The 13072-nt window shown below is 37.2% G+C and overlaps 2 protein-coding genes across 2 annotated transcripts; both read right to left on the reverse strand.

The window, feature by feature from the left end:
- Window positions 1-264: 264 nt before the first annotated feature.
- LOC107726247 (aryl hydrocarbon receptor nuclear translocator 2-like) lies at window positions 265-793 on the reverse strand. The gene is made up of 2 exons (XM_016535776.1): window positions 587-793; window positions 265-463 (listed from the first exon to the last, which is right to left on the reverse strand). The coding sequence occupies exons 1-2, from the start codon at window positions 770-772 to the stop codon at window positions 377-379; spliced, it is 273 nt and encodes a 90-aa protein (XP_016391262.1). The 5' UTR covers window positions 773-793; the 3' UTR covers window positions 265-376.
- Window positions 794-1418: 625 nt separating this feature from the next.
- Window positions 1419-11289, reverse strand: LOC107726231 (aryl hydrocarbon receptor nuclear translocator-like). Its single transcript, XM_016535753.1, has 12 exons — window positions 11118-11289; window positions 10954-11039; window positions 10745-10821; window positions 9714-9887; window positions 8795-8898; window positions 7373-7495; window positions 7069-7153; window positions 6058-6097; window positions 4322-4403; window positions 3035-3270; window positions 1741-1886; window positions 1419-1617 (listed from the first exon to the last, which is right to left on the reverse strand). The coding sequence occupies exons 1-12, from the start codon at window positions 11216-11218 to the stop codon at window positions 1531-1533; spliced, it is 1341 nt and encodes a 446-aa protein (XP_016391239.1). The 5' UTR covers window positions 11219-11289; the 3' UTR covers window positions 1419-1530.
- Between the last annotated feature and the right edge of the window lie 1783 nt (window positions 11290-13072).

The raw sequence follows: 13072 nt of genomic DNA on the forward strand, positions 1-13072 counted from the left end.
TGTGTGTGTGTGTGTGTGAGTGTGAGTGTGAGTGTGAGTGAGTGTGTGTCAGTGTGTGTGTGTGTGCGTGTGTAGGGCAAACAAACCCTCCTCATCTCCATCTCATAGATCTAAGCATGTGCGTGTACGGCAGACAGTGTGAGACCGCTTGTGCTCGAAGTGTGCAATTGTGCGTGCTTTTAAAGTGAACACATTTCAACAAGGCCTGTCTGTCTGTGCGCTACACTGTATCCTCACGTTATGGCTTATAACTTCCATTCTCACAATGCATCAGTCTCGCTCTCGTTTTAGATCCCTCCGTGCCTCCGCTCTGCCATTGATTTGGTTAAACGAGTAAGAAATGGCGTGTGAGAGAGCAACAGGGAGTGAAGCGGGATCACTCGGGGAAAGGAGGAAACATGGGCATCTCGGCGAAATCATCGTTGCCGAAGCTGCCGGTTTGATCCAACATGGAGATAACATCCTGAAGAGGAGAAAAAGAGAGGCAGGTTATAGGAATTATAGGCATATTTTCAAGAAATTTTCATTTTTGGGTGAGCTATTCCTTTAAAAGACAGACATGATTGGTTGTGTGGGCTCCACTCACTTGAAACATCTCTGTCTGGCTGTTTTGAGGCTGCTGGTGTGCGTCTGCGGTGCCTTGAGTGTGTGGCTGAGTTTGCCACTGCTGCCAGCCTGACACTCCCTCTGCTGGCCTGGAGCGGAACTGCGCTCCCATCTGATTAATGTCGCCTGAACGAAAGAGCAAGAGCAAAACTGAGAGCTGGAACATGAGAAAGCCAACCTACTGATCTGCTACTTAAGCTTTTTATTATTATTCCTCTTAGACTAAATTTCTGAACGCTACTCCTCTTAGAGCTTTCAAGCTAGAACCACCAAACTCAGCCCAGCTCTTCAGACTGATCTGACTAATAGTTTTTATCTACTTATCTATCTATCCTAGCGACATGCTAATCATGCTAGAAACATACAACATGCTAGTAACATGCTAATCATGCTAGTAGCATGCTAATCATAACAACATGCTAATCATGTTAGAAACATGCTAGTCACTTGCTAATCATGCTAGCGACATGAAAATCATTTGTCTAATCATGCGAGCGACATGCTAGTCACTTGCTAATCATGCTAACAACACGCTAGTAACATGCTAATCATGCTAGAAACGGGCTAGTCACTTGCTAATGTTAACAACATGCTAGTCACTTGCTAATCATGCGCGTGTGTAGGGCAAACAAACCCTCCTCATCTCCATCTCATAGATCTAAGCATGTGCGTGTACGGCAGACAGTGTGAGACCGCTTGTGCTCGAAGTGTGCAATTGTGCGTGCTTTTAAAGTGAACACATTTCAACAAGGCCTGTCTGTCTGTGCGCTACACTGTATCCTCACGTTATGGCTTATAACTTCCATTCTCACAATGCATCAGTCTCGCTCTCGTTTTAGATCCCTCCGTGCCTCCGCTCTGCCATTGATTTGGTTAAACGAGTAAGAAATGGCGTGTGAGAGAGCAACAGGGAGTGAAGCGGGATCACTCGGGGAAAGGAGGAAACATGGGCATCTCGGCGAAATCATCGTTGCCGAAGCTGCCGGTTTGATCCAACATGGAGATAACATCCTGAAGAGGAGAAAAAGAGAGGCAGGTTATAGGAATTATAGGCATATTTTCAAGAAATTTTCATTTTTGGGTGAGCTATTCCTTTAAAAGACAGACATGATTGGTTGTGTGGGCTCCACTCACTTGAAACATCTCTGTCTGGCTGTTTTGAGGCTGCTGGTGTGCGTCTGCGGTGCCTTGAGTGTGTGGCTGAGTTTGCCACTGCTGCCAGCCTGACACTCCCTCTGCTGGCCTGGAGCGGAACTGCGCTCCCATCTGATTAATGTCGCCTGAACGAAAGAGCAAGAGCAAAACTGAGAGCTGGAACATGAGAAAGCCAACCTACTGATCTGCTACTTAAGCTTTTTATTATTATTCCTCTTAGACTAAATTTCTGAACGCTACTCCTCTTAGAGCTTTCAAGCTAGAACCACCAAACTCAGCCCAGCTCTTCAGACTGATCTGACTAATAGTTTTTATCTACTTATCTATCTATCCTAGCGACATGCTAATCATGCTAGAAACATACAACATGCTAGTAACATGCTAATCATGCTAGCAACATGCTAGTAACATGCTAATCATGCTAGTAGCATGCTAATCATAACAACATGCTAATCATGTTAGAAACATGCTAGTCACTTGCTAATCATGCTAGCGACATGAAAATCATTTGTCTAATCATGCGAGCGACATGCTAGTCACTTGCTAATCATGCTAACAACACGCTAGTAACATGCTAATCATGCTAGAAACGGGCTAGTCACTTGCTAATGTTAACAACATGCTAGTCACTTGCTAATCATGCAAGTGACATGCTAGTCACTTGCTAATCATGCTAACAACACGCTAGTAACATGCTAATCATGCTAGAAACGGGCTAGTCACTTGCTAATGTTAACAACATGCTAGTCACTTGCTAATCATGCAAGTGACATGCTAGTCACTAACTAATCATGCTAGTAAAATGCTAATCATGCTAGAAACAGGCTAGTCACTTGCTAATCATGTTAACAGCATGCTAGTCACTTGCTAATCATGCTAGCAACACGCTAGTAACATGCTAATCATGCTAGAAACAGGCTAGTCACTTGCTAATCATGCTAATAGCATGCTAGTCACTTGCTAATCATGCTAGAGACATGCTAGTAACTTGTTAATCATGCTAGTAACATGCTAGTCACTTGTTAATCATGCTTAGCAACATGCTAGCAATATGTTAATCATGCCAGCAATATGCTAGTAACAGGCTAATCATGCTAAAAACATGCCAATCATGCTAGAAACATGTTATCAACATTTATCTAATCTAAGTTTTCAAACTTCAGGTTTTTACAACTGCTTTAAACTTTCAGGCTAGGCTTTCTCAAGCCAACCTAAAGTTTGTCTTGACAAACTTTTTTATCTAGTTAATATAAACATTCTGCAAAATATTCACCGAATCCATTAGTTGAAGGGTTGTTGTGGCTGTTTATTTGTTGGTAATTTGATGTGTTTGCCATTGAAGCAGAAGCCCCGCCCATCTGGCCAAAGGAAGAGGAAGTGGAGGATGAAGGGGCGGAGCTGAAACCTCCCATGTTAAACTGAGCTGACTGACTCTTCACAACCTGACCTGCCATCTGCTGGACAAAGAGAGTATTTGCAACAACAAGAAAAGAAAGACATTTTGAAATACATTTTTATGCTCACCAAGGGTGCATTTATTTGATAAAATATATAATAAAAACTGAAATATTGTGAATTAATATTGTGAAATATTATTACAATGTAAAACAGCTGTTCTCTATGTGAATATCTGTTAAACTGTAATTTATTTCTGTGATGCGCAGCTGTATTTTCAGCATCATTACTCCAGTCTCCAGTGTCACATGATCTTCAGAAATCATTCTAATATGCTGATTTGCTGCTCAAGAAACATTTCTGATTATTATCAATGTTGAAAACAGTTGTGCTGCACAATACGTTTATGGAAACTGTGATACCATCTAGGCTAAGAAAAAAAAAAAACAGACAGAAAAAAAAAAGTACTTTTATTTAGCAGTGATGCATTAAATTGATCAAAAGTGCCAGTATATAAATTTATGTCACAAAAGATTTCTATTTAATTAAATTAGTTAACTGAATATTATTTCATTATTAAATGTCACACAAATAAATTATATTTTACAATATATTCACATAGAAAACAGTTATTTTAAATTGTAATAATATTTCATAATGTTACTGTTTTTACTGTATTTTTGACCAAATAAATGCAGCTTTGATAAGCAGAAGCGATTTCTTTCAAAAACATCAAACAATCTTACTGACCCCAAACAGTAGTGTAATAATAATCATAAATATTAATAATAATAATAATAATAAAATATGTTGCCTTCTGTGTCTGAATGTTACCCAATCACAATTTAGCAATCATTCATGGCTACAGCACAAATGTTAATGGTTTTATAATCACTAACAAAAAGTCTGATCAGTAGTAATCGTGATACTAGTGTAGTTATGTTAGTTTCAGTAGTCATGTCAAAGCAGTAGCTAAATCAGCATACTATCATCTAAAAAACATTGCAAGAATTAGATGTTTTGTTTGCAGTCAAGACTTGGAGAAACTTGTTCATGCCTTTATCACCAGCAGGGTGGACTATTGTAATGGTCTCCTCACCGGCCTTCACAAGAAGACCATTAGACAGCTGCAGCTCATCCAGAACACTGCTGCCAGAATTCTGACTAGAACCAGAAAATCTGAGCATCTGCTGCTGGTGGGTAAAGCTGCTGTCCACCGGAGGCACTGGAGGACACGGCTTTAGAGTCTGAGAGAGACAGACACCTGTCAATCACTGTGACTATGAATTAGGCCTGGACGATAACACATCCATGACATCAGTAATACACTTCTGAGTCATCTTTGACATTTAGCCAATGATCAGGTGCTTGTCTGGATGTTCTGCATGAATGAGCAGCACAGTTTCATCTACTACACATACATACTCAAGCATGCACACGCATTTCACCGTTTCATATGTGACCCTGGAGCACAAAACCAGTCATAAGGTTAAATTTGTAGAAATTGAGATGTATACATCATCTGAAAGCTGAATAAATACGCTTTCCATTGATGTATGGTTTGTTAGGATCGGACAATATTTGGCCGAGATACAACTATTTGAAAATCTGCAATCTGAGGGTGCAAAAAAATCTAAATATTGAGAAAATCATCTTTAAAGTTGTCCAAATGAAGTCCTTAGCAATGCATATTACCTACAAATATACCCCAGCGACTTAAGACTGCTTTTGTGCTCCAGGGACACATATGAGAAAAGCTAGTGTCAAATACACACTGAACTCAAAAAATAAAAGGTCTGTTTAACTTTAAAGGTCCCATGGCATGAAAATTTCACTTTATGAGGTTTTTTAACATTAATATGAGTTCCCCTAGCCTGCCTATGGTCCCCCAGTGGCTAGAAATGGCGAGCCCTGGATATCCTGCTTTGCCTTTGAGAAAATGAAAGCTCAGATGGCCCAATCTGGAATCTTCCCTTTATGTCGTCATACGGGGAAAGGTTACCTCCCCTTTCTCTGCTTTGCCCGCCCAGAGAATTTGGCCCGCCCATGAGAAAATGAGCTACTACAGTGCGAGGCGAGTGCAATATTTTTTTTTCCTCGAGAGACATCATGGCTTGCAAACGAGCGAAGCATGGCAGTTGCCCCGCCTCTCTCCTCCTCATTAGCATTTAAAGCTACAGACACAGAAATGGCACGTCCTAAGGAAAGCTCATTGTGGGACTGGCTCGTAGTGGCTGAAATTCTGCACCAAGGCTGAATTTCGGGAAAGAGACTTCAGATACAGTACTAGGGACCACTTAGGCCTATATAAAAGCATCCAAAAAGCAGCATGTCATGGGACCTTTAAACTTAAGAAATTATGACATAAATATAGTGCTACTGCGTAGCAAAATGCACTTCTAAATAATGATAAATTAATAACAATAACAAAATGTAATAAAACATTATTTTATACATTATATCATGCATTGATTATTATTATTATTATTATTTTTAAGGAATATATACAACGAAGATATTTTTCACCCATGCTTTAAAAAAAATAAAAATGCAATTAATTAATGTTAATGACATCTTCATTTGATTACAATTTTAAAAAAAAATATTAAATTTGTAAATACGATTTATTTCAGTAGACAACATTATGATAGATTTGTATGACATTATTTGTAGCAAACAGAATTGAAAAAAAATTTTTAAAGCTAGGTTACTCGGTGTAGTTTACTTGTAAACAAATAAGTTATGTTTACATTCATTCTACATGTCTAATAAACATTCCTTCCCCATTAACTGTGTTAAATGAATATTGTGATAAATATCAAAATCGAATACTATGGAAAAAATATAGTGATAATATCTTTGGCCATATATCTGTGTGTGTGTGTTTATTGGGAGTCTTACTGTGATCAGCACCGACTACACCTACAGTCTGCACTGGAACCTGAGACAAACACAGACACAGAAACGCTCAGTCACTTCAAATACATAATAAATTCTCATATTTTCTTCTTTTTAAACTAAGAAAGTGTATATTTTTACTGTAGAGAGACATTCCGAAATGAGGGTGAAACTGTGAAATGTACATGTAAATAAGACCAAGTTACACTTTTACCGTTCCGGATCTAAAATCACTCACGGCAGCCAATTATTCATCAGATTAAGAGGGGTAAATAAGATCCAAATAGCCAAAATCCCCAAGACTGCATACTTCTACTGTTAACACTTTAGGGAAACTAGTGTTAGAACATATCATTAAGCAACGACAAAATTACACTCTTACTCGTTAAGTGTTAGCAAACAACCAGCGTGTGAAAAGCTCAGGAGGGTTAAGTCATTGTTTTGAGTTCATTCAGTGCTGGTACTTTTCACAGTTATTTCATTTACATCTATATGTGACCCTGGAGCACAAAAGCAGTCTTAAGTCGCTGGGGTATATTTGTAGCAATAGCCAAAAATACATTGTATGGGTCAAAATTATCGATTTTTCTTTTATGCCAAAAATCATTAGGATATTAAGTAAAGATGATGTTCCATGAAGATATTTTCTAAATTTCCTACCGTAAATACATCAAAACTTAATTTTTGATTAGTAATATGCATTGCCAAGAACTTCATTTGGACAACTTTAAAGATGATTTTCTCAATATTTTGATTTTTTTGCACCCTCAGATTCCAGATTTTCAAATAGTTGTATCTCAGCCAAATTTTTTCCGATCCTAACAAACCATACATCAATGGAAAGCTTATTTGTTCAGCTTTCAGGTGATGCATAATTCCCAGTTTCAAAAAATTGACCCTTATGACTGGTTTTGTGCTCCAGGGTCACATTTTTTAAATCTGCTAATCAACCCTGTGCACTGAAACAGCACAGAGTGTGATGTAGTAATTTAAAGGGGAAGTGTGTGTGTTCACCTGAGGAAGAGTGACCTGATTGGTTTCATACGCTGCGTCTCGTCCCATCCCTCCGTCTAACTCGGCCTGCTGCTGCTGCAACTGCCTGCAGAAGAGCAAACCACACTGATGTGAGACCGTCACGACCGTCAAACCCACCACCGACACACCGTCACCTGTTCTCAGCTTGCCTCGGACAGCACAGCTATCTACGGGAAGAGAGCATGCTGGTAACCCACCACCGACCGACAGCAGCAGACGGGACGGAAAGAGGCTCACCCGAGAGGAGAAAGAAAGACCCAGTGCGCCATTGGTCTGCTCTCACCTGGCTGTGACCTGCCCTGGGCTGGGGGTGGAGGGGCAGTTAGGACTGCTCTGCCCCAGTGAAGGGGGCAGTGAAACCCCCGGGGAAGAGAGGGGGGACAGGGAGTCCTGATTCGCACCTCTACTGTCATGTAAACCAGAGGGATTGGTGGAGAGAAAGCGGTCAGATTAAACTGAGAGCTCACGCTCACTCTCAGACACACACGGCTCAAACACGTCTGGCTCCTAACTGACCCCAAAAATCAAACAAACATGACATTGTTCCACATAAAAAAAAAACTCCTATATTTGGGAGCTTTCGGATTTTTTCACATTGTGACAATTTTGCCTTTTCAGGCCAATTCAGCACATTTTTCTTAAAGTCTCATCATCATAATGTGTCCAGATGTTTGTTTATAATTCTCAGTGATGATTCACATTACAGTAATGCAATTACTTTTTATAAAAAAAAAAAAATAAACGATAAAATACTACCAAAGTTTGGAATCAGTAACTTTTTTTGTTTTTTAAAGAAATTCATTAATTAATTCATCATGGACACATTAAATTGATCAACATGTAAAATGTTATAAAATATTTCTATTTCAAATAAATGCTGTTCTTCTGAACTTTCTATTCATCTGTGAATCCTGAAAAATAAAATGCATCACAGTTTCCACACAAATATTGTGCAGCACAACTGTTTTCAACATTGATAATAATCAGAAATGTTTCTCGAGCAGCAAATCAGCATATTAGAATGATTTCTGAAGATCATGTGACACTGAAGACTGGAGTAATGATGCTGAAAATACAGCTTTGATCACAGAAATAAATTACAGTTTAACAGATATTCACATAGAAATCATCTATATTAAATGGTAATAATATTTCACAATATTACAGTTTTTACTGTATTTTTAATCAATTAAGTTCAGCCTCGGTGAGCAAAAGTGGTGTTCATAACTGAAATAAATATATTTTCTGCATTATTAGAATTGGGGAGGAGGAAGATATGCTAAATTGTCATGAAATGTCTCATTTTACTATGTCATAATACATAAAACAATTATCAATTTCTTTATTTATATATTCTTTGTCATTTCTATATAATTTCCTCTTTTTATTACTATTTTGGGATGAAAAGAGAACCAGACATTTTCGTGACATACACACACGCCTTCAAACAAACTGAATTACATTTGATTACCTCCACAGGAATTAAACCTTTGATCATAAAAGCATATGACACACTGCATAAAGTCATACTGGATTAGACAACACTGAATAACATGATGCTAAACATATTAAACGGCGGCCCCAAAACAATTAAGTCACAATGTAAGCAGCATTAACTTACATTAGATAACAAAATATCGAAGCGAGTGACATCACATTTGCTGTGAAGTCGGTATCTGATGTTGTGATGCATTTCAGTACTAACTTGACATTGGCGTTGGTGCAGATGATGTACTCGATCTCTTCAGAGAAAGGGTTCTGGAAGGTGAACGAGCTGGTTCTCATCCAGATCCACTCGCGGGATTGCTCCTGTGTCACACAACAACACAAAAGATGGAAAACACTGCAAGACTAGTGAAGCACCCAATTATTATAATAACAATAATAATAATTACATTTATTTAATAACCAGTATTCAAATAAAACTGACTTTTGTATAATACATTTCAATTGCATTTTTAATGACAGTTACTCCAAATCATGAAATATAAACATTTAAACAGTGGCTGTGATAAAAACTTGTTTTCGTGACAGATCTATTTAAACATACATTAACTAATGAAGAAACAGGTTAAGTAAAAATAAAATGAATATGTAAGACATATTGCATATATTTATCAAACTGCTCCTCAAATTTTTGTTTTCTAGTTAACTAATGAGTTTATGGACACTGAATGTCCTTCCTGAGGTAAACGTAATTGTTCACAAGCTGTTTTACTGGTTTTACTGGTAATAAATGTGTCTTTCTGCAGTTTAAACACTGATTGATCGATTACACAAGATATGATTCATTTCAGCAAGTTATTCTGTTTCTTTCAACACCTTCTGATGTTCATTCATGGTTATTTGGTGCTATAATTAGTAGTAAAGAGGAAGAGATGATCAGTTCACATGTTGCTTGAACTGAGGCTACAGCAATCTCACATTAATCAGTGTCAAATCCACATGTATTGTTTGTATTTTGTGATAAAACTGACAGACTTTGAACGATCAGATTTTGTTTTATATCAAAAGTAAGACAACTGAAAATAACGCTGACTAAAAGATCTTGGTGCATCACTGGTGGACAGTGGAGCTCATCAGTGATACTCAACAAATGCAGAGGCATCATCTTAACCTCCTGCTCTGCAGAAATGACCCTGACTCAGGTTTCTGAGGCCCACCTGAGGCTGGAAGCCCACCGTCGCCTGACAGCGGTGATCCACAAAGGTGTAGAGGCCCTGACAGTTGTGGCGGGAAATAAATTCCACTGGAACGCTGATGTTATTTATGCTAGTGTCGCTTGGGCAACATGTGACCTGCACGACAAAACAGAGGTCAGAGAGGATCTTAAAGAGACAGTTCTCCCAAAAATAACAATTCTGTCATCAATTACTCACTCTAAACATGCTGTTCCAAACCTGTATGACTTTTGTTCATCTTTGAAATTTAAATGATTATTTATTTTTAATTAAACCTGAGAGATTTCTGTTCCACCTACGAAAGTCAATGCAACCAAAACTTTTACGATTCAAAAAGTTCATAAAAACACTGTAAAATGATCCATATGGATTGAGAGATTTAATCCAGACTGTCTGAAGAGACACGATCGCTTTATATTTATACACACGAGAACAAACCTCATTGCTTCTTGAGCGTCAAACAAGCACATTTGAGCTTTCATTTACCACATTTGATGAGCTCTATCAACGTTTATATGTGATTAAAAAGCTAAATTAAAACTTCTTTATGAATTTTTTGAATTGTCAAATCTTTGGTGGAATGGACTTTCAATGTAGAGACAGAAATCTCTCAGGTTTCATTCAAAATATCTTTATTTGCATTTTGAAGATAAACAGTTATATTTATATTATAACAGTTATATTTATTTCGAGTGCCTGTCCGAAGGGCTACCAGGGATTTTGACATTTTGCGAGCCCTGCACAATTTTCATTTTTGAGGTGTTTGTCATAAATGAGTCAATGTTGCTCTTTTACAAATGATGAAAGTGAATAAAGATAAAGAGCAGCATGAACAAAGGGCTAAACTTGCCCTTCATAGAAAGATATGAGATAAGATATGAGTAAATGACGACAGAATTGTGCAAACTATTCCTTTGGATGTGACTCAAAACTAATTCACTGGAAACTGAAATAAAACGGAAGGGGGAAAGTACCTGTAGCCTTCCAATGGCGACTAGACAGAAACGATTTCCCTGATTATTATCGGCCTCCTCTTCAGCAAGAGTCACTCCTGAGAGAGCAAGACAGAGTGGATGAAGGCACAATACAAGTCTCAGTTGTGTTCTGACTGGACTGTGGGATTCAGCTCAGCTCTCTGTGAACAATAGACACTTCCTCTGCGTTGTGCTGTGGATAGTGTTACCTGCAGGAGGCCAGGACTTGATGAAGCCTGTGCAGTGCACGACCGCATACTGCGGCTCACCCTCCTTAGCAGGACCCAGTCCATTCCTGCAGAAGAAGAGATGGCCTTCATCTACATCTGTGTGCAGACGGAGATCTATATACACAGACAGAGAGCTGCCGTACCTGTTTCTGCTTCTCAGGAAGTTGAGTCTGTTCATGGACACCGGCTCTACGGGACACACTCCACATCTGGACACACACACACACACACAATTACAATCCATGCATCAGAGATATTTCACAACAGTAAAAATAGTTCACATTGTGAATATAATTTAAGGCTTTTTTAAAACATATTTGTTTTTTTTGTGTGTATGCAAACAGCATATTCCTTATTGAACAGTTTATTGAAACAAAAATCTGTTATCTGTTTTTGTTGAGAATCATATTTGATGCATCAGGCTTTTATGGCTCATTCAGTGAGAATGTGCAGGGAAAAAACAGCTCAATTTTATTCAGAGGCCCAAACGGAGCAAAAATATGCCACAGATGCTGATATTTACACAGACAAAAAGTAAGATAACATTCTGATGCCTGTAATGTAAATCAATGAGATCTTTATAACAGAATAGCAGATGCTTACATAGAATGTTATATAAATTATATAATATGTCTTAGTAAAATGAGATTGAAATGATCCACACATATAATGCAATGCAATCCAGTGCTGATTGAGAGATGTTCTGGAGGCTTGTGGAGATCATTCCTCCGCTGAGGAACAGTGAAAGTAAAGCTGCTGGAAATAAACGCTCCTCAAAAGATCCTGAGGATCAGATTTGAGACTCTAAAACATGACTGATGGAGAATCAAGTAAAGCTGAGCTGCTTCAGTCCAGTAAGTGTTCATCTGGAGATATTACTGCAGTTATTCTGACGCTTACTAAAAAAAAACAAAAAAAAAAAAGTTAAATTCCCAGATATTCAATTCTCTAAGAAGTTCTCAAATATTTACTTAATTTTTTTTGCTTAGGAAGAAAACGTTTAGGTGGTATATGATTGTTTGGCAATTTCTTGGCAAAGACTTGCTTATCGGTTCAGTGAAAAACACCTCAAAGGCGCCAAAGGTAATAATCATAATAGTGCACACTATTTTCATTCACCAGGGTTATGATCATTAACTAAAAAACCATTATAAAATTGCTTTAAGTAAAATAAGCGTTACTGAAAAAAGTACATTGATTTTAGCTAGTTGCCAAGACAACATCTCCCGTTTTTCTTTAGTTTAAGTCAAAGTACTAAAATAACTAAACATAATAAACTAAAACAAATAAAAATGAACAAATACTTTATACACACACATTAAAACAAATACCACATAAAAAAAAAAACTAAAAAAAAACATAACATTACCAAAACTTTCAAATTAAAGTGAAAAAAATTTAATAAAAAATTAAATCTGAATATTTGGTTTATATTTCAAACAACCCAGCAAATTCATTAAACGTCTTACCTTTGAGGATTTAAGACAAGTTTATTTGCAAAGATTTTTAGAAAGATTCTTTTCAAGAATCTTAAGAAAAAAAAAAAGAGAAGAACATTCATATGAAGTATTTTTTTGGAATACAAACTATTCTTAACTTTACTTATTTTCTTACTTAAAGGGATAGTTCACTAAAAAATTTAAAAATCCCGTCAGCATTACTCACTCTCAAGTTGTTCCAAACCTGTATGAATTTCTTTCTTCTGTTGAACACACAAGAAGATATTTTGAAGAATGTGTTTAACCAAACAGTTTCTGGTCCTTACTGACGTTCACAGTATTTTTTCTATACTATTGAAGTCAATGGGGACCAGAAACTGTTTGGTTTCACACATTCTTCAAAATATCTTCTTGTGTGTTCAACAGAAGAAAGAAATTCATACAGGTTTGGAACAACATGAGAGTGAGCAGTAGTAGAAGTTATTTATTTTTATTGCCATCTTCATGGCAAAAACTGAGTTGGGATAATACTAGTTACATAAACACCAAGCAAACACAAAAATACAGCAGTTAAAATTATACAAGATTTTTTAAAATTAACATACGATAAAAAAAACTAAAATCTTTTCTGGTAAATTTTGAAATCGCATCATATGACC

Source organism: Sinocyclocheilus rhinocerous, unplaced genomic scaffold (genome assembly GCF_001515625.1).
Source record: "Sinocyclocheilus rhinocerous isolate Xijiao unplaced genomic scaffold, SAMN03320098_v1.1 scaffold216, whole genome shotgun sequence".
Classification (NCBI taxonomy): Eukaryota; Metazoa; Chordata; class Actinopteri; order Cypriniformes; family Cyprinidae; genus Sinocyclocheilus; species Sinocyclocheilus rhinocerous.